The following is a 26,559-nucleotide window of genomic DNA, read 5'->3' as shown; positions in this document are numbered from 1 at the left end:
TATAAAAGCACAGTTTACGATAATTATTGCCAAATTTGTCGCATCACGCGAAGAACTCGATCAGTACCTAAAGACGTTTATAATTATCACGTTTTAGTTTGCAAAACCGCACCTCCTATTCCATGTCTCAACTGTCGCTATGCTTGTTACAAAATTGAACCCATAACTAATTGTGAAGAATGTTTCTTTACCTATATTCAATACGTAGTAAACGTGTGGGAACGCAACAATACCATCAAACACTGGGATGGAATCGTACCCACCATCAATCATTAACAGCCTACACTATAAAACTATACACTAATAATTATTATTATTTTACTAGATGTAAGGACGAATGACCACGCGTCATATAAATATATATATGTATCCAAGATTATTTATGTATAATAATATATGTATTCCTGATTGCAGGTTCGCTATCAACTCAGACGCCTATAAGATTATTAAAATCTCAACGCTAAAATTGCAGGTATATTTTAGTAATACGATATATGTAAAATTCTCATTTCAGAAAACCATCCTAGCTAAACAGGTTGTTCAGCATGGAACTCTGTGCATTATTCAAAACCTTATTATTACTATTTCTAGCCATTATTTTTCATCTTTGTATGAGGTATGCTTTACTTAAGTACATTTCATACAAAACTCCCGATATTGCATGAGACTCATATCCACGCAATATTCTAGCTAATACAATACACCTTATACTATTACAGATTGTCGTTAACTCGCTCACTGGTAATAACTCCGTTCCTCGCGAGAGTTATCTATCAATTTAGTATTCAACCATTATAGCCTCGCGAAAACCTTAACGTACTTAAAAATGTAATATATTATACGCTCATACTTGCATTAACTCGGAGAAAAACGACTCCAGCTTCACCAGTGAACGAGGTAATTATATCCCACCCAATAGCAACCTTTCGAATAATCTTTACGAATCCTACAAAAGACACGGGCAGAAAAACTGCAACCGCGCAATTGATATACATAGATATAAGACGCAAAATTAGTTTATAACATATATACCCGTGCGTTAGCATGCACTCGTACACGTATGTATGATTGCACGCACACATATATATATGTCCATGTGCGAGTCTAAAACAAACATAAAATAATGAAATAACGACGGTAAAATCATGTATATTATACTATTCAATTACTAGAAAATTCATCACGCACCGTTATCATGTCCGAAGCCAGGACTGTCTTCGCACACGCACATGTATATATCTATAAATGCGTACACACGCACATATCAAATAACTTATATATATAAAAATATTTAATTTAGTAAACCAGTCCGATTGTGCGTTACAGCTTGTCATGATGTTAGGGATTATTCTAATACTCTCCGTTAAAACTTCGTTCGCCTTGATTGGATTTGATTGTGGTGGACAGCATCTCAACATCACCGCCGTTTCCCTCTTAGATGTAGGAGAATGCAATCTCCATCATCAAACCCCAAACTCCACAGAAACTTATATACAACTATTACAACTTTCCGAATATAACTATGCAGAAGTTATACAGTGCAAACTAGAGATATCCCGCACGATATATCACTGTGGCATGCATTCACACATCTCGGTCGTCTTTAACGGAAAAGCAGATTACGTCCAGGAAACCGGATATTCTCAATGCTTGCGAATGTTTCAAGATGGTACTACTTCCTTGGGACCTGCTCATTTAATTAGTGGACTTAAAATCAACCAAACTTCTTATCACAGCCTTACGCTAGCTGGCGAATTAAAAACCGATGGAACATGTAAGGGTACGCAATATTCTGACCCTTACGGCACATGGGACAACGTAATTGTTCAAGCAGTCGCAAAAATCTCACTCAAATCATCTTATGTGCCAGTACAACTCGAACACGGTAAAATCAAGTTAAGGTCAGGAACCATCTGTACACTGGCCGATAGCTTCTGTTTGGACTCCGACGACGGTTACACCTTTTGGAAACCAGTACCAATGAAATCCTGCAACTTCAATCAATACGATGTTTTATACGAGGAACTAGCGACCAAGATAACAGGCGATGACTCCCCCATTGTCTACAGTCTCACCACGCAAGACATCACGTTCGCCTTAACAAAAACCAAGGAGCAGCCTTTATGCGGATACACCCTGCTTCGCACGGAACATCCGAAATTATTTATTTTGGAAACAAAGCAAGGCCAAACTTTTGCCAACAAAGGTACGATCCCTGTGGATAACCTCGATATATTCACTTACATGAACTCCAAGTTTGTGTATGTTGAAAAACACATCCGACATCAAATGACATCTTTGTATCATAATGTCATACAACAAAAATGTGAATTGGAAAGACAAGTAATAACCAACGCCTTATCCTTTGCAACTCTCTTGCCTGATGAATTCGCGTATAGTCTAATGAAATCGCCGGGATACATGGCAGTCACCACTGGAGAAGCTGTCCAGATCATAAAATGCATTCCTGTAGAAGTCACCGTACGTCCAACCAAAGAATGTTATAACGAATTACCCGTAACCGTCAGAAACGCTTCTTACTTCCTCACACCCAAATCAAGAATCGTCATAAAGATCGGGAACGAGCGAGAATGTTCTCAAGAATTACCAACGTTATACCGGATAGAGGACACTTGGGTACAGTTCACGCCAAAAGCACAAGTAAGACAATTGTCACCTCAACAACTACGACCCATGGCATCTCTTACCTGGAGTTATTTAACACCCGGACCCCTAGCTGTTAGCGGAATCTATACGCAACAAGACATAGAAAAATTGAGAGACCACATTATGTTTCCCGCAGAGAAACCGGCACTGCTCAACGCCGTCGCCCGTGGGCTCATCGGACACCCAGTTAACACCGACTCCGTCTCATTATACAAACTACTAGACGAAGAATCGCTCAACAAAATCGTAGACAACACCGCGGCAAAAATATGGAAAGGATTCATGAGTTTCGGATCAGCCACGGCCGGTGTCGTTGGAGTATTTATGATCATTCGCATTGCTAAACTGGCAATTGATACCATCATCCACGGATATGCACTACATACCGTATATGGATGTAGTCTACATCTAATAGGAGCATTATGGGACTCTCTAACTAATCTCTTGCTTCACCTCAGCCGCAAGAATATGAACGAAAAAGAAGAAAAGAACAAATTCCCAGAAGACGCCACACCTCTCGCCACCATCTCAGACACACCCCCTGAACTGCCAAAAGAACCGCCAGTGATAAGTCAGCCACAACTTCAAGGCTATAACACCAGACGACCTGGAGAAATGGAATCCACAAATATTACTATCCCTCAGACATATAATGACTTACACCAGCATCTATATAACCTAGAACAAAACCCTAGATCAACGTCGGGTTTTATTCTCAAATAAGAGGGGAGATGTAACGTCCAGACAAATTTTAAAATTTCAATCTTTTTCAAAAATTTATCCTTTAATATGTTAGTCATGACAATCGCTAACCTACATGAAAGACGGGTATTAACAAATATTTAGTCTCACATATAATTGCTCATAAGTTAAAACATGTTTTCTCACAAATGACAATGGGAATAGCAACCCACTTTTAAGTAACATTTCTGTCATAAAAAGCATAATTAACAAGGGTGTTCCGAATCATTCGTTAGGAAACATACAGGTTAGAGAATGATAGATATAAAATATTAAAAAAATTAGAAATTCGTTCCTGACGCGAATTACCCATCAATTTACATGTAACTATGGTCTGTAAATGTAAATTGATAAGTTTTAACCATTCATCGTGACTTTCAAATGATAGATATAAAAATTAGAAATCCATAGAAATTCGTTCCTGACGCAAATTACCCATCAATTTACATAAAACTATGGAATGTAAATGTAAATTGATAAATTTTACCTGTCTATCATGATTATTTTAATTCATAACAAAATTTACGAAGTAATGCATTCTATTTCAAAACGCAAAGGGAATCGACATATTCTAGAGAATAATATCTATAATATATATATATCGCTTGTAAAGTAGTAATTAGGTATGAAACCCGCTTTATTATGTGAACTCGGCTTTACTCTCAAGAAACATCTAAAAGATTCTAGAAGGTTCTAGAAAGACGGTTGAGAACCGTTACATTCCAGAAGTACGATGCAATGCATGATGCAACGCTGAAACACGTTGCAACCTGCAAGGCCCGTTGCCAGCCGCGTAGCGGCGAGTCATCAAAGAAGCACCGCTATCGCTACCAAGAAGAAGATAAGATAAGTCGGAGCGCATAGCCAACAAAAACATACCGCTATCGCTACCGAGAATAGGATAAGGAAAGTCGGAGCGCCCGGCGATGAGTCATCAAAAGAACGCCGCTATCGCTACTAAGAAGCCATCTCTCCGGGACTTAACCGTCGCAATCTCTACCAGGAACAGATTGTCTCCGGTACTTCCCCGGCATACCTCTCTTGCCATTGGCTAAGCCGCATCGCCCGATGGGAGGAGCGAGCCACATTTTACGGTATATAAACCCTGCACCCGGCACGGAACGGCAGTGATCCGCCGAAAGTTGTTCCAGTCAATCAGTTCTAATCCAGCAATCAACCAGCTATTACTACGGAGTTCCTGAAGACAACGAGACATAGCCGCCATTTCGGACTGAGGTACCGAGGCTCCTCAGATCTTCAGACTCAGAGGGAAGAACACAGTAACGAAGTGTACCATAGCAAGACACATTAGACATTGTCTAACCTTGTGAGTATTTAAGCCAGTTCACATATCCCTAAATAGTAAAGCGCGACGGGTACTCATTATATTTAATCATTATATTTAATTATCCAATATTAACTTAATCTTACATTACATTTCAAACTCTGAATTTTGAACGTAGACATAAGCCATATATTACTCTGCGTTTCCGATATTATTTCAATCTACGATTTGCATCTGCACACGTCTGCGTTACAATCGTCGATTTATTCAATATTCTATCCAATACTATTCAATACTATTTAATCAATTTCGCATAATTATTTGATTTATTATAATAAATATACTTATGTATTTTATTGTATTACTGCTTACTTATATATGTATGTAACCCTGTATCCTACCACATATTAGCGATTTGAATGCCGCTAATTCCTCTGTACACATTAGAAACTATATCCTGTCAGAAGGTACATTCGCAAGTCATCTCTGAGGTGCACGTTTTGTAAAGTGAACGTCGCATTAGCTTATTAAGACAAGGACCAGAGAACCTGGCCTAGCCGGATGAACACCTATCTCTCTATCTCTTTTACGCTTTTATTACCTTGCATTTTCCAATAGTTGCGAATACTTTACCAAACCGAATGACAGAGGTCTTGATAATTACTAAGAATTATTACTTCAATATTTAAGACTTAAATCTTTGATGCTCGAAAGTACAAGTATTAATATTCTTGATATAGATATTAATACACGTACTAAGATTCCTTTACTATTCCACATTATTACCAATTCTCTTTCAGTATCGTTTAATTACAGTTATAATTGACACAACGCTTAATTAATTAACAGGTGAAGGGCATTCTCGTATAGATTAACCTTTCATCACGTCTCTAACTTCTTTACACGTAAATCACGACTTAAACGTGAGTCACACTCAATTACCTTTGACTATTTAACTATCTCAGTTCTATAAAACATTATTCATATAAATTTATTTAACCATTAGATGGTCTCTCCCTTCCGAAGGAAGAATTAAATTGATCGTGACGAGCAACGTCTCCATAGACTACGCGAACGTAGAACAAGAAGACCCTTAAATCTTAATGTTGTTACGTCCAATAATTCATCTGGCGATAAATTACCTTTTGCACAAGACGGTCTTCTCTCGCGTCTACCTCGGTGGACGTTTAAGAAGCTGCTCTCTATTTGTTTTATGGGCAACCTGCTAGGCCGGCTATACCCAGGGAAGCCGAGAGCTTGAGATTCGATTGAGAGTATCGGACAGAGAAGGAACCTGACGGGTCGGGTCGATAAATAAAGATATTTTACAAGTATAATGTCATTTATTCATTTATAAAACCTTTCTATTGATATAAAATTTATTGGTCCTGACGTGGTTTGTGGGGAACTTGAAATTGAGTTACAATATGACTGAGCTCCAGTTCCGGATTGTTAGGCTGGTTGAGGTAAGTTATGAAAGAAGTGAAGTTATCTTGCGCTTCCTCAGGGATGACGTTATTGACGTTGTGAGTGAGACTGGCAGTGTCCTCGTTGAGAATGTGAAAGGTTTGTTCGTTGTTAAATCGTAAAATGGGATCGTACTCTGGCGATGTAATTGGTTGGTTTTGATCCGGGATATAATATTCAAGATCGGGTAAGAATTGATGATTAGGGTTCGTTATTAACGTGTTTGATTCTAACGGTGAAGGCTCCGGAAATTGCGGATGAGAATAATCAATGTAAGGGGGGATATTGTTAATTGGCGAGTAAACGTCTGGAGAAGGGGATCGTACGATTATTCGCGTTGGATAAATTTGGATGTTAAGATTCAAGGGTCTTCTTGTTCTACGTTCGCGTAGTCTATGGAGACGTTGCTCGTCACGATCAATTTGATTCTTCCTTCGGAAGGGAGAGATCATCTAATGGTTAAATAAATTTATATGAATAATATGTTTTATAGAACTGAAATAGTTAAGTAATCAAAGGTAATTGAGTGTGACTCACGTTTAAGTCGTGATTTACGTGTTAAAAAGTTAGAGACGAGATGAAAGGTTAATCTGTACGAGAATGCCCTTCACCTGTTAATTAATTAAGCGTTGTGTCAATTATAACTGTAATTAAACGATACTGAAAGAGAATTGATAATAATGTGGAATAGGAAGGGAATCTTAGTACGTGTATTAATATCTATATCAAGAATATTAATACTTGTACTTTCAAGCATCAAAGATTTAAGTCTTAAATATTGAAGTAATGATTCTTAGTAATTATCAAGACCTGTGTCATTCGGTTTGGTAAAGTATTCGCAACTATTGAAAAATGCAAGGTAATAAAAGCGTAAAAGCGATAGAGAGATAGGTGTTCATCCGGCTAGGCCGGGTTCTCTGGTCCTTGTCTTAATAGGCTAATGCGACGTTCACTTTACTAAACGTGCACCTCAGAGATGACTTGCGAATGTACCTTATGACAGAGTATATTTCTATTGGTTGTAAATAGGGTCGGGTGGTGTACACTTGTCGAATGAATCGAATATCAATATGGGAAATCACTGNCAGTTGGTGTGGTAAAGTATTCGCAACTATTGGAAAATGCAAGGTAATAAAAGCGTAAAAGCGATAGAGAGATAGGTGTTCATCCGGCTAGGCCGGGTTTTCTGGTCCTTGTCTTAATAGGCTAATGCGACGTTCACTTTACTAAACGTGCACCTCAGAGATGACTTGCGAATGTACCTTCTGACAGGATATAGTTTCTAATGTGTACAGAGGAATTAGCGGCATTCAATTCGCTAATATGTGGTAGGATACAGGGTTACATACATATATAAGTAAGCAGTAATACAATAAAATACATAAGTATATTTATTATAATAGATCAAATAAATATGCGAAATTGATTAAATAGTATTGAATAGTATTGGATAAAATATTGGATAGATCGACGATTGTAACGCAGTCGTGTGCAGATGCAAATCGTAGATTGAAATAATATCGGAAACGCAGAGTAATATATGGCTTATGTCTATGTTCAAAATTCAGAGTTCGAAATGTAATGTAAGATTGAGTTAATATTGGATAATTAAATATAATGATTAAATATAATGAATGCTCGTCGCGCTTTACTCATTAGGAATATGTGAACTGGCTTAAATACTCACAAGGTTAGACAATGTCTAATGTGTCTTGCTATGGTACACTTCGCTACTGTGTTCTTCCCTCTGAGTCTGAAGATCTGAGGAGCCTCGGTACCTCGGTCCGAAATGGCGGCTATGCCTCACCAAAATGGCGGCTATGTCTCGTTGTCTTCAGGAACTCCGTAGTAATAGCTGGTTGATTGCTGGATTAGAACTGATTGACTGGAACAGCTTTCGGCGGATCACTGCCGTTTCGTGCCGGGTGCAGGGTTTATATACCGTAAAATGTGGCTCGCTCCTCTCATCGGGCGATGCGGCTTAGCCAATGGCAAGAGAGTCATGCCGGGGAAGTACCGGAGACAATCTGTTCCTGGTAGAGATTGCGACGGTTAAGTCCCGGAGAGATGGCTTCTTAGTAGCGATAGCGGCGTTTCTTTGATGACTCATCGCCGGGCGCTCCGACTTTCCTTATCCTATTCTCGGTAGCAATAGCGGTATGCCTTTGTTGGCTATGCGCTCCGACTTATCTTATCTTCTTCTTGGTAGCGATAGCGGTGCTTCTTTGGTGACTCACCGCTACGCGGCTTGCAACGGGCCTTGCAGGTTGCAACGTGTTTCAGCGTTGCATCATGTTTTGCATCATGCTTCTGGAATGTAACGGTTCTCAACCGTCTTTCTAGAACCTTCTAGAATCTTTTAGATGTTTCTTGAGAGTAAAGCCGAGTTCACATAATAAAGCGCGTTTCATATCTAATTACTACTTTACGAACGATATCTATATATTTTAGGTATTATTCTTTAGAATATGTCGATTCTTTTTGCAATTTAAAATAAAATGCATTACTTCGTAAATTTTGTTATAGATTAAAATAATCTTATTTGCTTTAATTTATATTCATATTTGCATGTAAATGGTAGAAAAGCTTAATTGTAACTTCTATTGTTATTTTATAGTTAGAGTTTAATAATCATGATAGACAGGTAAAATTTATCAATTTACATTTACATTTTATAGTTATATGTAAATTGATAGGTAACTTGCATCAGGAACGAATTTCTAATAGTAGGTATACTATGGGCGTTCTAACTCAGAGGCAATGAGGGGGGGTGAGGGGCGGGCAGAAATCATGTTTTTTAACTTATGAGCGATTATATGCGAGACTAAATATTTGTTAATACCGGTCTTTTATGTAGGTTAGCGATTGTCATGACTAATATGTTAAAGAATTAATTTTTGAAAAAGATTGAAATTTTGAAATTTGTCTGGACGTTACACTCAATATAATGCGGTATCCGATAAGAATAACGGTAGGCACTTGAATAGATCCGAGTCCGAAATCGGTACTATGGCGCGGGGCTCCTTAATACGTAACAAAAATGTTTCCGCGTTGCTACCCCGTTTCCCTGAGAAATGCAAATTCCACTTCCTCATGAGGTTGTATGCCTCTGCGGTGGAAGCTCGTCCGGGTCGCGGGTTATTCGCCTCCGGCGCGGGATTGCGGTATCTAACTTGAGGCCTTACGGATTTCCGCTCGACCTCATAAATCCCGTCGAAGTATTCGAATAAGGGAGGTGTGGGGTCAACTGCGGCCCCCTCTTCTAAAGGGTTCCTACTCAGCCCAGGTTCCGATACCCCACTGGAGGTCCCTTCCTCTGTCGACATTTGCCCTCTCGCTATGCCTTCCTCGTAGTGTAATAAACGGGCCCTTAAGACCGGTACAATTCCCTGCGTGCTTAAATTCCTATCCGCCAAATGATGTCGCGCTTGACTTTCCGTTAGACTTTGTATCCACTGGTGTGGATCGCTGCCTGGCCTCATCGCTAACTTTAAACCAAACGGTAACAAAATCGGAAAGTTTGAATGCAGTTGAGAGTAAACCGAGCAAAACTGTTAAAAGTGACTTATTACTTTCGAAAAAGAACAAAAGAAAAAGAAAGAAAAGAAAAGGAAAAAAAAAATTTTTTTTTATACGTGATTATAAGAGAGAGAAAAAAATTATACTTAGGAATAAACTACAATAAAGAATCGAAGTGCCCCGAGAAAAAAAAAGAAAAAACAAAAGAAATAATAATAATAATCTTATATGTGACACAAAGTTAAACCCGTGTAAGTAAATATTAAAAATAGAAAAAGAAATAATAATAAGTTTGAACGAAAAGGAAAATTGATAAAAAAAAACAAAAAAATATATATAGGTTCGCTAAGAAATTTCGTGAAGCTAGAATTTAAAACAACAAAATAAAAAGACGATAATAATAAGTCTCGGTATCAAAACAAGAAAAATAATAACTTTCAGTCACGAAGTGAAGATCATAAAAGAAAAAGAAGACAAAAAAATAATAACTGTAACAATATTGAAAGATGATAATCAAAGAGCAAAGCAAAAAAAAATAAAAATAACTCTAATAATATTCGAGATAAAGGCGGAAGGAAAAGAAGAAAGAAAAAAAAATATAAACTAATAATAAGTAAGGTTAACTCTCAACGGTTGAATCAAGATATCCGAAAAAAAGAAAACAAGAAAATAAAAACACGACTGTTATTCCGAAAAAGTAACCCAAACGAACGAGAGAGCAAAAAAAAAATTATAATATCTCATACAAAACAAACGACTAAATTCGGTATCCTGGTATAGGTCGAAACGGTATCAAGAGGCCAGGGTACTCGCCCTAAGGCTGAGTAACGGTATCCGCGCACAATAAACAAAACAAAAAAAATGTATATAACTGAAATTAAAAAATATCAACTTGCTCGACCTCTTTAGAAGTCAAGACAAAACCGATACGGAAAGCGAGAAGGCAAAAGAAAACAACAAAGGTATCCCTAACAATAATATATTCCTATATTTCCCTCGACTTATTTTCGCTAACGATAATCACACGTATGGCGGCGAATAACCGAAAATTTCCGGACGGTCACCAAAATAAACGAGACACGGACGAAAAAAAAAACAAAAGAGAAACGAATCCAGTTCAAATGTTTAACAGACGAAAGTACTGGAACGGTATTCGGTACCCAGATAGACGGTAACAAAAAAAAAATTCACAAAATATTCGATATCAGGCCTAAAACGAAAGACAAAGAGAGAAAGAAAAAAAAAACTGCGAAAGATTGTCGGCACTCTCCCATCAATAATTATACTAAACAAACGGTAAATTGGCGCACTCAATTACGGCGCCGCGGTATCAAAATCGGCATATTTCCCGATGGCTCACAAGTTTCAAAGACGTGGATAGCTGGCTCAATTACTTACGGCCAGATAATATTTTCCACAATCTTCAAATTATCAGTCTACGGTATCACTGTACGACTCTAAAAATTTCCCCACTAATAAACGAACGATAAACGAAAAAGAACGAAAACGAAAACCAAAAAGGCGAAAGAAAGAAAGAGAAAAAAAAATTTTTCAAATAGTATAGAAAAACACATATAATATAATAACTCACATACAAAAAAAATTATTTCGGAACACAAATTCAAAAAGGAAAAGGAAAAATTTTCAGGAATATTAATCTCTCTCTCTTCCTATAATATTCTATTGGCGTGGCCCCACGTTGGGCGCCAAAAATTTGCAACGTCTTTTCCTGTGCCGAAACGCCAAGTTCGGACAGGGGAGCGTTCAATTTAAAGATTCCCCAAGTTTAAATAATGAAACGGTAAAAATCGGTATCAGAAGAGTTAATTACTCGCACTTAGGGGCGTTCATTAACTCACGGTAAAGTTGGGCGCCAGGCGCATGTGAATGCGCTACGAGACTAATGTGAACGGTACTTAAGGTAACTTCCCCAGGGGTTATACAGAGTCGCGGGTCTATAGGATTGTTGGGTCTATGGTTGAGAGAGAGGTATAGAGAGACATACACGTGGTGTTAGAATTTGACAGATATATATATTTGACACTTAGGATTTACAATTTGACATCGGATACATACAATTGGATAATATAATTATGTAACAAACAGTAATATATATAAACTAGCGGTAGTAAAACAAAAATATAATATAAAGATCTGCGAATATCGGTATTTCGGACTTGATCTATAAAATTATTCGTAATTATACAATGTGACACAGCTTAGAGAATTTCGCAACAATAATATACAAACGGGATAAACAAAGACAAAATCGGTAAACGTTATGATGGTCTAACTTATTTTTGCAAGCACGCGGTATAGACAGAGGTCACAATACGATACTCCGAGACACGGCACGGTATGAAAAAAACAAGATAACAACTAGATGACGGTAATTTCGTGACTCTCTCGCACGATTCTCTCGCCGAGTCGAAAACAATGAAATAGTTAACAAACTCGCGGAGACGGCTACACGCAAATTCCGAAAATCTAATAATCGAGTCTATAAAAAAACGTGACTCTGAATATTTCGGTAACCCGAATTTATAATAATTATTTTCGAGACGATAGACTGTCGGCGGCACTTTTCGGAGAGGGCTCGGCTTGCGAAACGCAAAGTCGGCTGGCCCCGCGATACGATACTCCAAAAACGAAAAGGGAGAGTCCGCTCTCTCACACACAAAACGATACGAAAAATGAGAGAGTGCGGTACTCACGGTAATTACGATACACGATCAATATTTACGGTACCAACCAACACGGATCTACGACTACTCGAGAGGCGGCTTACAGTTTCTGGCGGTGAAGTCGAGTCCTCGGGTCGCACTTTTGGAGTCCTGGAGTCACCCTCTCTGGTCTAAGGCACACCGAACAGTGGAGAGCCGGGCCTCGCGCGTCTCGGTACCTTCTTTTTCGCGCCGATTTTTTGCGCATTCCCTCGATGATAGGGTCGATGGCGGGGGCCCTAAGGTCTCCCCCCGCCTCCCCCTTTAGCTGAGGTAATTCTCACGCCGGTAACGTATCGCTGGTTGAGAGGATTTTCCTCCGGGTTTCTTCCCGTGGCATCTCTCCTTCGGGAACAAGCGGGAGGCTGGCCGGGCCCTCCGTAGTCCCCCTTCAGGATTGGCCCTGTGGTGGATTTGGCTCCCGGAGTCCTCTCGGTATCTATGTTTTTCAACGCCTAAATTCTGCGCGAGATATATCAAAGTAAATTACGGATACTTGATACTTAACTGCGCGAGGTCCCGCGCTCTCTCTCTCCTACGCTCGCTCCATCCTTCTTTCGCGTTGCGGCATTCCGGCATCCTCCTTCTCTCTCTTGCTGCGGCACTCCGGCATCCTCCCTCTCTCTCTTGCTTCACATGTCTCTCTCCGGCCGCTCTCTCGAGCCGTCCTTGTCGCTCTACCTACAAATCGTGTCGCACGCGCATAGACAGGCCGATGCTGCGTGCAACTGCGATTCTCGCAAGAATACGGTAAAACGGAATACGGAAAAACGACGGATCGCACTCTCCCCGAAACGAGGGGCGCTCCAGATCTCCGCGGCCTTGTCACGTCCGGCTTTATTACTATGTCCGGGTATGTAAATTTTTTCATTCTATAAGGAATAAATCCTAAAACTATCAAACATCATTTGAAAAGCGCGCCAAAGCCGGCCATGACGCTTAACTCCGCCTAGAAACTAAGCGTGGCGCTTCGTAGCGCCTAAGGGTCTCCCACCACGGTGAGAGCCCCTACTCCGGAGAGTTCCCCCTCTCCAGGCCACCGCAGGCCCGAGCCGCCGAAACGAAGGACCTCAGAGCAGTCCCGAATTTCGTCAGTTCTCTGCGCGACACCGAACAGTATAGTCGCACTTCTAAATTCTAAGTCCAAATTCTAAATCCTAACTCTAATTCTAAAATTCTAACTCTAAGTATAATATAATATTCTAACTCTAAATTCTAAGTTTAAATCTAAATTCTAATTCTAAGTTTTAATCTCGAATTTTGTACTACTATACGAATAAATCAGTGTATTCATGTGTGAAAACTAGTGTTCAGTATTCTTCGAAACTTCCACTCCCGTGATAAAATACGATAGCGTTTAAATTTGTCATACGGCGTTTAAATTCAGAATAATTCAAACTGTGTTTGGAGCGGACCACCGCTCATCACAGTTAGAATTAACATTCTCAGCATTTGCCAAAATAAGGAATTGATAGTGAGGTCCGCCGCATATCAACCCTCCTTATTTGAGTAATCATTTAGAGGATGCATCAAATTCAATATGCCTAAGACGCGACGCGCGGGAAGGAAGAATCAATTACGAAAACTAAAACCGACTCTATCGTGAATCAGCGACCGAAGAATATTCTCAATTCCTCGGAGTAGAGTATCAGGCCGATCCTGAATACGAGGACATTTTCAACATTAAAAATAATAACAACGACAAACTCCTACAGTGGAAGTGCATACCAATAACGTTCCAACCACGACGCCTACCGCCGCCAAACATCCCAGTGAACGACCCTCGCCGCACGCACTACCTCCAAGTACGAGCCGACACGATCAAGAAAGTGCTATTAAAGGTAAGTGAAATTCACGTTAACCTAAGGAATCGCGCGTGTTAGCAAATTCAGAGACGCTTCGTGGAATGTTCTCTTCCACGAGACCACGTGGAAGAGAACATTCTAGAAAAATCTCCGACGCATTTTTCCTCTTTTCCATCGTCACTGCGGAAGCTATAAAAAAAAGGGTCAGGCTATAAAACTAGGGTCGTCCACCGCACACGGTACAACTCTCGAACTTCTAACACGGAAAAACGCAAATAATTCAATCTCTTAAAAATCTTTGTGTCTCAAGAAATAACTTCGTAAATCCGTACAACAAAGTAGTCACTTAAACAATAAACAATTAAGAACATTCTCGATTTACCGACATTATACCGACATACGTTTTTTTTACCGACATTACCGACATTATACCGACATACGTTCTTCTACCGACATTACCGACATTATACCGATGTACGTTCTTTTACCGACGTTACCGACAATATACCGACGTACGTTCTTTCACCGACATCTTACCGACGTTCGTTACCAACGATTACCGACCACTTACCGACGGTCTCTACCGACGTTCGTTACCGACATCTGCCGACGTTGTATCGACGCCACATCGACTCATTTTACCGACATTTATCGACTTCTCGACAACGTCCAATCTTATCAACCATCTACGAGCGAACAACGCATGATCTTTTAAAATACAATTTACGTGGCAGCTATAGATGTGCCCAATCCCCTTTAGAGGTGTAACCCCTCTCCCAGGAGTTAATCTCCTAATACCTCTCGAGCCTCCGTATTACTGTCAAGTCGGTATCGGGTACATTCATTTTGAAACTAAAGCCGCTCTTTGTCTTTCATGCTTCGCCGCGTTACCACGAACTTCTAAATTGTTCTGGACGCGGATCCGGAAACATAGCCTAACCATAGGTGGATTACTGGTTGGGATAGTTTGCGGAACTTGCAGCAACAGCCTCACCCTCTCACGGGCGGGTGATTTATGCGAACTCTGCGAGTCTATATACGAAAACTACTCGCGTAACCCAGATAGCGTCCCGGCGAGAATAGAAGACGGAACCACAATCATAACTGTAGAATTACAGTTAGGCTCCATGTCGTAACTGCTACCTTAAGGGTAATACATTCTTCCCCCTCCCTCCGCATCGTGCAACCTTTGTCGGAAAACCCTTCGTCGTGGGTATCCCCGGAAAAATTTCCGTAATACGACGTTGTCTCGCGCAATAGTTCGAGCACGTGCAACGCGAATCATACACTCGCGAATAACACGCCGCGACTGCGAACGGGACGTAACAGCCTACCCGATCGGGCTTTTCGCCCTTGTGACGGCGCTCCAAAAGCGTCACGTCACAATATATATATAATTGCAACAGCGGGGTCGCGTCCGATCCCGCGCTTTGCTCGCTCGCACGCATTCTCTCTCTCTCTCTCCCGGGATATTGGGAGACCAGAGGTCCTGTACCCTTCCCGATCGGGCCTTCCGGCCTTTGTATATATATATATATATATATATATATATATATTGTGACGTGACACTTTGATTGTCCGTGCAATTTTAATTTCAATCTTTACAACCGCAATCTCAATTTCAATCTAATGTTAACAATCTCAATCTCAATCTTGTTATCTTACATCTTTTTTTTATTGGTCAATTATTTCACCAGGTAACATTTGTCTTATAATTTCTACCCATACTCACTTGCTTTCAAGCGCATCTCTCACGTGAGTTCTGAATTCGTCGAAATAACAATAACAACTTTATTAATGCACCTCCGCATCCACCTGTTCGCAGATAAACAGTACCGCTGCGCTCAGATTTATGCGGACATAACTTCTATCTAATACGGCGGATACACATTTAGGAACTATGTCAACACAAACATACATATAATAATTCCCGTGTATATAAGTAATTCATTATCTTTATTCAATTTTTACGGCAAACAATTATTCAAAATACCAAAACAAATACAATGGATAAGTTACTATTAATTATTTTTAAATTATATAAATTAATAAAAATAAGATAAATATAGAATTACGATAAAATAAATATGAAAAAAGACTCGATCTTTGAATAACATTTATCTATCCCTTTTAAATCATATTATTACTTATAAATTGACTTTACTTTACGGAAAAATCAATTTACTGAAGAAAAAAATACGTAAGGTATAACAGATGACACAGGTGTTAATGTGACTAGAGAATATTAATTTAATATCTCGCCCTTTGAATATCACAATGGCATTCGTTAATATAAAGGCACTTCAAGCATCCAATTTTATTACCACTTATACATACAAACTCGATCTCTTGAGCCTAGATAAGAAAGTTAAGAATCTTTTCTCGACCGTACTGGCAAATACTAGATAAGAAATATAAAATAAAAAGAGAAAACAAAATAAAATAAACATCGCTCTCGCTAGTATTGAATAAGTATATCGTCGCTTCGACATATAAATAAAACTAGCAAATAAAATATATGGCACTCGACTAAATAATAAACTGTAGAAAAATTAAAGAAAATAATTTCCGCAAAAATAATAAAATAATTAAACTTAATAATACGTCACACGTCAAGTGTCTTTTTAATTAGTATTCGGCGCTTCGCGATTGCGATCGTCTACGCACACTATTATCTTTCACTGCTGCGTCCGGGATCCTCGGGAGCATCACTGGCTCGATCCCGGCTCCTGGCGTCGTCGGGCGCTCGTCTCTCGTCGGGGTTGCTGCTGTCCCCGATCACAAGGTAGCGTATCAAAATTTAAGACGTTGATATATCTGTATGTTTCCAAGATAATGGTCTGCGTTTTGTTGGAATTTAACAACAGTTTATTAATGGTAGTCCAGCGGTGAATAAAAGCTGTATCATCATTTATTCTGGCTATAGCATTTTGCAGCTCCTTTGGTTCACAATGTAGATAAATTTGAAGGTCATCAGCATAAAAGTTGTTGTTCGAGATTCGAACGTTTAAAAAAACCTGCAGGATTAAGATCATTAAAACATTGAGTGCATATTCGTGCAGTATTCTTATTGTAACATGCAGTCGTTTAGTATTGATTTGAAATAGCGCTTGGCCGCCAAGGTATACGCATACCCCGCGCCTGCTAAAATCAAGCGCTTACAGTTAAACCACTTCAAATTGTAAACACCGCGGTCGCGCGAGAGGAGATAAAATTTAAAGTCAATAACAACAAACCACTATTTACTTAAAAATAAATAATCACAGCAAACACTCTTTCGTCCTCAATCGAATAATAGGACCTGATAAATATTCTCGAATGTTCGAGAAATATCATGCCTATATAAGCCGCTTCTCCCGTGCCACCGCGCTCTTTTCCGATTGCTTGTCGCGTCAAGAGTGTGCTTCTACTTTAAGAAAAAGATCGCTTGTTCTTTTCGTTCTTCACGTTTAAATTACCGTTGCTTGCGGAGCACTCAGTTATTAATTATCGACTCGGCTATTTCTTTTGGTTTATTCTTATCAGTTATCTTTTAGTAAATTTTGTGCGGTTTCAATACTTGTATTTTTCTTTGTTTTAGTCTTAAATATAGTTTTATATTAAACGATACGTGTGTGTCGAGTGCAGTGCTTCGCTGTCTTCTCGCTTCCGACCTTCCTATCCTGCCTTCCGTCGCGCACAGTTGTACTTACAGAATTTCAGCATTTTTCTGAAGTCTGACAGATATAAAGTGAACAGAAGAAGATTTAATACTGAACCCTGAAGGACTCCTGCTTTTATCATCGATAAAGAGAATACCTTAGCCTTTATGTTGTCGTTGATTGCTTGCGTTCTTTCAGTCAGGTAAGAATAGATCCATTTTAGCACAGTATTCAAAAAATTTAAATTTTTTATTTTCTTTAAAAGAGTGGGATAATCCACTCTGTCGAAAGCCTTAAAGAAATCGAAAAATACTGACACCGTAACCATTCTTAAATCAGCTGCATATCTTACTTCATTCAACATCTTAGTGAGACACGTGCGTCGAATTGTTTTTGCGGTAAGCTGATTGACTAGGATAACGCAAACCAGCATCGTCAAGATAAGCACCAATTTGTTCAATGACCACCCGTTCAAGGACTTTTGATAATGCAAGAAGTATGGAGATAGGTCTATATTGCAGTACCAAAACAGGATTTTTGACCTTGAGAATTGGGCAAATAAAAGCAGACTTCCACAGAGCCGGAAACTTCCCATTCATAAACGAGACGTTAAATATATGTTCAAGAATTGGCAAAGTATGAACCATGACTTTATAAGTCTCAGAGAAAGTTCATCCATCCCAGTTGCATTAGATTTTGCTCTCATAATAGTCCTTCTAATCATATGCATTGTTACAAAGCTCCAGTGAAAGTTACTATCATTAAAGACTCCTGATAAGACTTTCTTAAGGTTACATTGCTCATTACAGTCGCTATATGCACTCGGTGAAATGTTCATTAAGCTCCTCGACTGTGTGCGCAAGACCAATTCCAATGTCTTTGGCTTATCCAAACCAAGATGTCTTAGCCGTTCTCAGGTCTGGTTAGAATTATCAGCTTTATAGAAAGCATTGAAATAGAAGGATCTCTTAGCAGTTCTCACCATGTTCTGCGTTCTATTCCTTAAGACCTTGAATATGTTATAATCAGCACTCCTTCTGGTTCTCGTCATCACCTTCTTGCTTCATCTCTCTCACGCATAGTGTTCCGCACCTCCTCAGATAATCAAGGAGCAGGTAGTTTCTTGAAATATCGTTCTCAGAAAGGCGCATGTAAATCGTAGATGTTAAGTAATTTAGTATTAAAAATCCTGATCTTCTCGTCTATGCAATCTGAAAGTACAAGGTCTTCCCACTCAACGTCTTTAACATCCGATAGAAATCGTTCAGCATCAAAGTTACTCAGAAGATCTCTACAGATAATGCGCTTTCCCTGCCGGCGCTGAACTCTGATGTTATATTTTATATGTATAAGATTATGCGCCGAGAGAAAAGTAGCATTGTGTTGGCCATAATCAAGAAACTTGTCTGAGTCGTCAATGATGCAAAGATTCAACAGTGTGCTGGAGTTCTTGAGGTGATAAGTGGTTTTGAACGTCACCATGTACAAACTTGATGCCAAAATAAGGTTATTTAACTGTTGGCTTTCAAACAATTGCTGGTTTATATCTGCATTGAAATCTCTTAGAATGATCGCGTGCTTATAATTTACCTGTGTATCTGAAAAGAGTTGAAAGAAATTAGCAATAAAAACTTCGACATATCTCTGAAAGCAATTTCAGCTATGATGTATGTAACAGCCGCTTTTCGCGAGCGTCAGACTGCTCAGTCGGAATCAGGACTCGTGAAAGGGTTGACAGAGTGGGTTTTAATACTGATAAGAATGTTTATTCATGTAAACAATCATACTGCAAGAATATAACAAAACGAACAAAAATTATATATAACCCGAACGCGAGTTAACTGCAAAGTTTATTTAGCATGCGACTAATACCATAACTAGAATTAGAGCGCGGGTTGCATACGACATAAAGTCAGAGCGCGCATACGCCAAAAAACAACATGTATTCCGCACGCGAAATAACATACAATTAAAACTGGAGAAAATCAAGGCGCAAACCGCATAGGGCACATACGATAGAAAATCGCAACGTGAATATTCCATAATACAAGATATACTCAGCACGCAAATACTATAATTAAAACTGGATAGGCTCAGAGCGTGAACCGCGTAGAGCGCATACGGTAGAAAATCGCAAATAGCCTATAACATAAAATATACTCAAAGCGCGAATAATGTACAATAAACGGCATAGAATCAAAGCGCAAAGATTATATAATACAAAGTGCACTCAGAGCGCGGGCAACCTACAATGTAAACGAGATCCGAATGCATCAGCACGTGTTATCGTAGAAGAGATCAGATGCGATTTCGATGTGTAGGCGCATTTTCCCGACGGACAAAATTTGCCGTTGACAGGTGTCAAGGCGGCCTCGCGAAGATGGGGGAACCCGAGACTGATAGCCGCGGGGCCACTTTCGGGGTTAACGTCGAACGCGTAGATATAAGAAGTCGGGGGCGTAACAATTACGCGTAAGAGACGAGTTAAACGGCGGGATGGGGTACGGCGCGTACCCCCACGCTAGACGGTCGGGTGGGTAGATACAAGAGAGTGGGCGGCGCGTCGCGGAAATCGCGAGAGAATTCTCTCGCGGGAGAATTTCGTATATTCTCCGACGTAAATGCAGTTTTGGCGTGCCACCGCCAAACTGCAGGTAGTAGAATGCACCGGCGATCGCGTTGGCGCGACACAAGCGGCGGGTCTCCGCTCGAGAACGGTTGGTGCAGTCAGGGGAGGCTTATGCTGGAGAGAAAGAATGTCGATCGGCCCGCGAAACAAACTCGGGAGAGGCAAAGTACGCTTCTACCTCAACTCGGGGCAACGGTCTCGGAGATCCGGATAATTTTAAATTCGGAGACGGAATGTCGTTTTCTAGGATCCGAACTATCTTTTATACGCCTGTGATAACGGTACTTCGACGCGGCGGCGGCGTTTGACTGGTTTCGGCGGCCGTCGAGCGCGTTCGACTTTGTGCTGTTTCACGCGATAATACATTAATTTTCGCAGTTTTATCGACTTTGTAAGAGATAATTATAAGGCGCACAGCGCCTGCCGCACTGCCTGGCTGATGTTCGCCGGGCGCAGTCTTTTGACGGTCCGTTGGAACGATGGGGGGGAGGGGGCATTGTTACATGTATTCCGGCTTAGCTACAATAGATCCAGCTACTCTACTAAGAACACTGGCACTGAAAGAATCAAGCAAGTAAAATGCCATCCCGCTACTCTGTCTACTAGCTCTGTCACATCTGAAAAGCGTGTAACCATGCAGCTGAACCATAGAGTCAGTGATGCCAGGGCGAAGCCAAGTCTCAGTCATATAGATTACTATATGTGATACGTTTTGTTACTAAAGAAGTCATGAAACTTATCAAAATGCGCAAAAAGAGACTGACAATTTACGTGACCAACCCTCAATTCATCAGATCCCGCCATCAAATTATTCATAATTTGTGTTTCCTATTCTGTCTTTGACTTTACGCTTTAGAACTGGACAGATTTTGGAATCCGTAGCCGTGTGAGCTTGAATATTATGAAGTTAGTAGGTATACTATAAGAGTTCTGGACCAAGGGCAATGAGGGGGGGGGGGGGTGAGAGGCGGGGGGGAATCGATGGCGAGGGGGGTGACGTCACGCGGGGGAGGGGGTCTTATCAGCAGATAAGCTTATCTTATCAGCTCAGGTTACCTGATAAGGGGATCATGTTACCTGATATGTTTATAAACAAGATAAGCGGTTATCTATTACAAGATAAGATAAGCGGATATCTAAGTTTTCATAAACAAGATAAGATAAGCGGCGTCTTTGAGCGATATCTAAGTTTTAATAAATAAGATAAAATAAACGGTGTCTTTGAGCGATATCTAAGTTTTCATAAACAAGATAAGATAAACATTCCAACAATATCTAAATTTTCGTAGAAAATCCGAGATAAACGGCATCTTTGTATGTAATGTATCGATAGGTAGGTCGACAAGGTGATCGACGTTGTTGTTATCCTACACCTCGAATAACCAACATAAGGCAGTTGCCGCTGAGCTGTCACCAAAACAAGTCGATGTATCGGCGTGTAACGGTGTATAGTCTTACCCCGCTACCTCAAGACATAACAATTTTGGCGACGAGGAAAAATAGTGAACGCATAGTGCAAGCTAATAAGAAAAAGAGTGCAAATAACCGAGGGAAAGTGCGGTGTCTAATAAATGCCGACATCGTGGATTTATAAATTATCAAAATCGCAATTAATTGAGAAGCTCCAGCAGGCAGCTTCAGTAGACGGCAATTTAGTTTTCAAGGAAAACGATAGTATAGATACGTTGCGAAGAGTATTGGCACGGCACGTACGAGATCAAGGTAGCGCGAAGGTGACGGCGAACGGTAGAGAGAGTGACAACACAGAGAAGCATTCCAAAGGGAAGGCAACTCACACAATGGCAAACGATAATAACTCAAAATTGGAATTTCACTTGGGCAAGGACGATTGGGAAACGTATACCGAACGCTTAGAATTGTATTTCTTGGCGAACGACGTGGAAAACGCTAAGAAGGTGCCAGTGTTATTAACTAAAATAAGTGCGGAAGCATATAAATTGATAAGAGATCTGTGTGCACCAGATAAGCCTATAACAAAAACGTATGAGCAGTTAATAAAGCTGATGTCAAACCATTTATGCCCGAAACCATCGGAAGCGATGGAACGATGTAAGTTCCACCAAGCGCAACAAGCGGCGACGGAATCAATCGCAGAATTCGCGGCGAGACTAAAAAGATTGTCAATAAACTGTGGATTCAAAGATGCGGCAACAGCTCTACGAGATCAACTGGTATGTGGAATAAAAGACCATGCTACAAAGATACTGTTGTCGAGAAGAAGGCTTAACATACGACAAGGCGTATAAAATAGCAACGGCAGCGGAGGAAGCCGAGAGGAATGCCACGTCCACGGATAAACTTAATACAGCTACGGCAGCGCAAACAAATGTTAATACGATTTGCACAGTTGCCAAACCGAATCGGAATTACGGGAAGCAGCGAAATAATTATCGTGGTAAACAAGGTCACGGAAAGGCAAAACACGCGAATGGAAACACAGGCCCATCGTCACAAAGCTCAACAGGCAGCAGAAATTGTTACTGCTGTGGGAAGGCGAATCACTAGCCGCGGGACTGTTTTCATCGCCATAAAACGTGTACAAGCTGCAATAAGAAGGGTCATTTAGCCACGCAGTGCCGAAGGAAGAAGGAAGACGTCCAACATGTTGACGTAGGAGCAGAGAAGGACGAAGGGACATACGACTTTCTTAACCTCGAGCTAGGAGGGAACAGCGAGGAATCAACATGCGATACCATAGAATCAAGCGGGGACAAGGTCATAGCGGAACCTATGTATGTAAACGTCGCGATAAACGGAAAAAGCGTAAATATGGAGATCGATACGGGTACGTACGCGTCGATAATATCGAGGGAAAATAAAAATAAATTACTTCCGACACTAGAGGTGAAAAAGTTAAGTAAAACGTTGAATGCATACGGTCAAACACCTTTAAGTCACGAAGAAATATTGCAGGATCTTGTCATGAAGTTAGGCAAAAAAGAAGTTAAAGCAAATATGATAGTAATGTCGCGAGCGGGGCCGACGCTAATAGGCAGGCAATGGTTAAAACTCCTCGGGTTATGGCCGCTAGCGATTAAGAGCGAGTTAGTTAGCAAAAGAGTAATACATAAGATGGATGTAGCGAACGTAAGAAATGAGTTTGTAAGGCAGCATCCCACGTTGTTTGGTCCGGGACTCGGAGTATATAATAAAGGTATGCTGAAATTAGTATTAAAAGAAGGTGCGAAGCCGGTAGCATTAAAAGCACGGAGATTACCATTCGCGCTAAATGAAAAAGTCGAAACAGAAATTAATAGATTAGTTAAACTAGGGCATCTGGAGAAAATTGAAGTTAGCGAATGGGCAACTCCTATAGTGCCGGTAATAAAAAATGACGGATCGGTCAGGATCTGCGGAAACTTTAAATTAACAATAAATCCATGGCTGATTATAGATCGCCATCCTTTGCCGTTAATAGATGAGATTTTCGCCGCGTTATAAAATGGGAAAACGTATTCGCAAATAGACTTGACACACGTGTATATGCAAATTCCAGTAGAAGAGAGTTCTCGGAACTATTTGGCGATAATAACGCATAAAGGACTATATAGATACACGAAACTGACTGAAGGTATAGCATCGGGGCCGGGAGATTTTCAACGGAAAATCGAGCAGTGTTTGGCAGGGGTAAGGGGCGCAATCCCATATTTAGATAATATATTCTGCACCGGGGAAACTGACGAAGAGCATCTCCAAACATTAAAGGAAGTATTTGATCGTCTGGGAAGTTGTGGGTTTAAAGTAAATATTAAGAAATGCGACTTCTTTAAAGAAAAACTAGACATTCTCGTATTCGTAATCGACAGGAACGGCTTGCATAAATCCATAACTAAAGTAAAAGCGATGAGTGAGGCACCGAAGCCGCAAAACCTTAAACAGTTACAGTCTTTTATAGGGTTAATTACGTATTATGCGAGATTTCTGCCGGACAGGGCGGAAATGCTAAAACCGTTATACGAGTGTGTTAAGGGAAGTAAGTTTGAATGGACCAAAAGTTGCGATAAAGCCTTTGAATGGGTAAAAACTGAACTAACATCGTCAAAAGTGTTAGCGCATTATGATCCGAAAGAAGAGATAATCTTAGCGTGCGACGCCTCGGCGTACGGATTATCAGCGATACTATCACATAAATACGCCGACGGTATTGAGAAACCGATATCTTACGCGTCCAAGATCATTCCGGACGGGGAATTACATCGAGCACCGATTGATAAAGAAGCAAGTGCAATTATATTTAGTTTAAAAAAATTTTACAATTATATATACGGGAAACATCGTTTTGAGAACCGATCACAAGCCCTTAGTATATATTTTCGGCCCGAAGCAGAAAATTCCATTAACAGTAGCAAGTAGATTGCAGAGATGGGCTTACTTCTTATCAAGATTTTCTTACAAGGTAGAATATATCCGATCAGCACAAAACGGTAATTGTGATGCACTATCGAGGCTTCCGATAAGCGATGTAATGTCAGTGTTCGAGAATAAATACACAGCGATAAATTATGTGCAAGAAAATATCGAAACACTAAATGCGGTGGAGATTGCGAGAGAAACAAAGCGCGATAAGACGTTAAGTCAGATTAGTAAATATATAAATGATATGTGGCCGAAAGAACTAAATGAAAGCAAAGAAAAGTATTTTACGAAACGAGATGAATTAATAATAGAAAAGGGTTGTAATGTGGGGATACAGAGTAGTTATTCCAGAAAGAATGAGAGAGAGTGTGTTGCGAGAGTTACACGCGTCTCATTTCGGGACTGTGAAAATGAAAATGTTAGCGAGGTCATATATGTGGTGGCCAAACATTGACAGAGATATAGAATTAGTAACGGCGGCATGTTCGGTTTGCGCGCAAGAACGAAAGAAACCTGCGAATGTACCGTTAACACCTTGGCCGTGGCCGGATAAAGCCTGGAGTAGGATTCATTGCGATTTTCTAGGTCCGTTTCACGGGCATATGTTTATGCTTATAATAGACGCGCATTCAAAGTGGCCAGAGATTGTCGACATGAACAATTGTACTCAGGTACCGAAGGTGCTGGCGGAATTTAAGAAGGTGTTAGGTAGATTTGGACTACCGAGACATTTAGTTACCGACAACGGGACCCAATTCACGAGCGTTGAATTTAGAGAATTTATGAGAAAAAACGGTATTAAACAAAGTTTTTTAGCACCTCATCACCCTGTTACGAATGGGGCGGCGGAAAATTTTGTTGGAACATTTAAAAATAAGGTCGAAAAAATGGTTAAGAGTGGTAAAACACTTGAGTACGCGATAAACCTATTTTTATTTGACTACCGGTCAACTGAACATTGTACGACAGGTAGAACTCCGGCGTGGATGATGTATAAACGAGAGCTAAGGACAAGATTCGATTTACTTAAACCGGACGCGACCGACAACATCGAGAATAAGCACATTGCTCAAATAGCGGCTCGCAAGGGGCATCGTAACGTCACATTTCAAATCGGTGAAGAAGTAATGGTTGATGATTTTAGTGTCCGAAATAAGAAACGCAGTCGGGGAAAAATAATAAAGCAGTTATCGCCTGTAACTTTTGAGGTCGAAATTTCTCCTAACTGTACGTGGAAGAGACACGTAGACCAAATAATTAAAATTAGGAGAACCGACGAATTAATAGATAAAACCGATGCAGGAAGGGCGGCAGCCGAACAACAGATGTGCGTGCGTCGTTCTGCGAGATTAAAAGGAAAAGTAAACACGTTGTAAAAGGGAGGAAATTGTAATGTATCGATAGGTAGGTCGACAAGGTGATCGACGTTGTTGTTATCCTACACCTCGAATAACCAGCATAAGGCAGTTGCCGCTGAGCTGTCACCAAAACGAGTCGATGTATCGGCGTGTAACGGTGTATAGTCTTACCCCGCCACCTCAAGACATAACAATTTGCAAGATATTTATTACAAGATAAGATAAAGTAAAAAATTCTGGTTAATCAAATTCTGCGAATTATTAATGGCTGCCGCCGATTCTTTGGTGAGTGCCGACAATTAGATATTTAAATTTTTTCTGAAAATCCAGCGATATCTAATACCCAA

At 40.2% G+C, this 26,559-nt stretch overlaps 2 protein-coding genes across 2 annotated transcripts; both read left to right on the top strand.

Moving 5' to 3' along the window:
* Positions 1-1,390: 1,390 nt before the first annotated feature.
* LOC146724059 (uncharacterized) lies at positions 1,391-3,390 on the top strand. The gene has a single exon (XM_085480611.1). It carries the CDS (start codon positions 1,579-1,581, stop codon positions 3,388-3,390), a length of 1,812 nt encoding a protein of 603 aa, XP_085336737.1. The 5' UTR covers positions 1,391-1,578.
* Positions 3,391-22,048: 18,658 nt separating this feature from the next.
* On the top strand, positions 22,049-23,939 carry LOC146724058 (uncharacterized). The gene is made up of 3 exons (XM_085480610.1): positions 22,049-22,669; positions 22,846-22,991; positions 23,042-23,939. The coding sequence occupies exons 1-3, from the start codon at positions 22,049-22,051 to the stop codon at positions 23,937-23,939; spliced, it is 1,665 nt and encodes a 554-aa protein (XP_085336736.1).
* Positions 23,940-26,559: the final 2,620 nt, after the last annotated feature.

This window comes from Nylanderia fulva, unplaced genomic scaffold (assembly GCF_048542155.1).
Source record: "Nylanderia fulva isolate GAGA-0341 unplaced genomic scaffold, ASM4854215v1 Scaffold151, whole genome shotgun sequence".
NCBI classification, from domain to species: Eukaryota; Metazoa; Arthropoda; class Insecta; order Hymenoptera; family Formicidae; genus Nylanderia; species Nylanderia fulva.
Note: the sequence above shows the minus strand (reverse complement) of the source record. Positions and strands in the feature narration are given on the sequence as shown.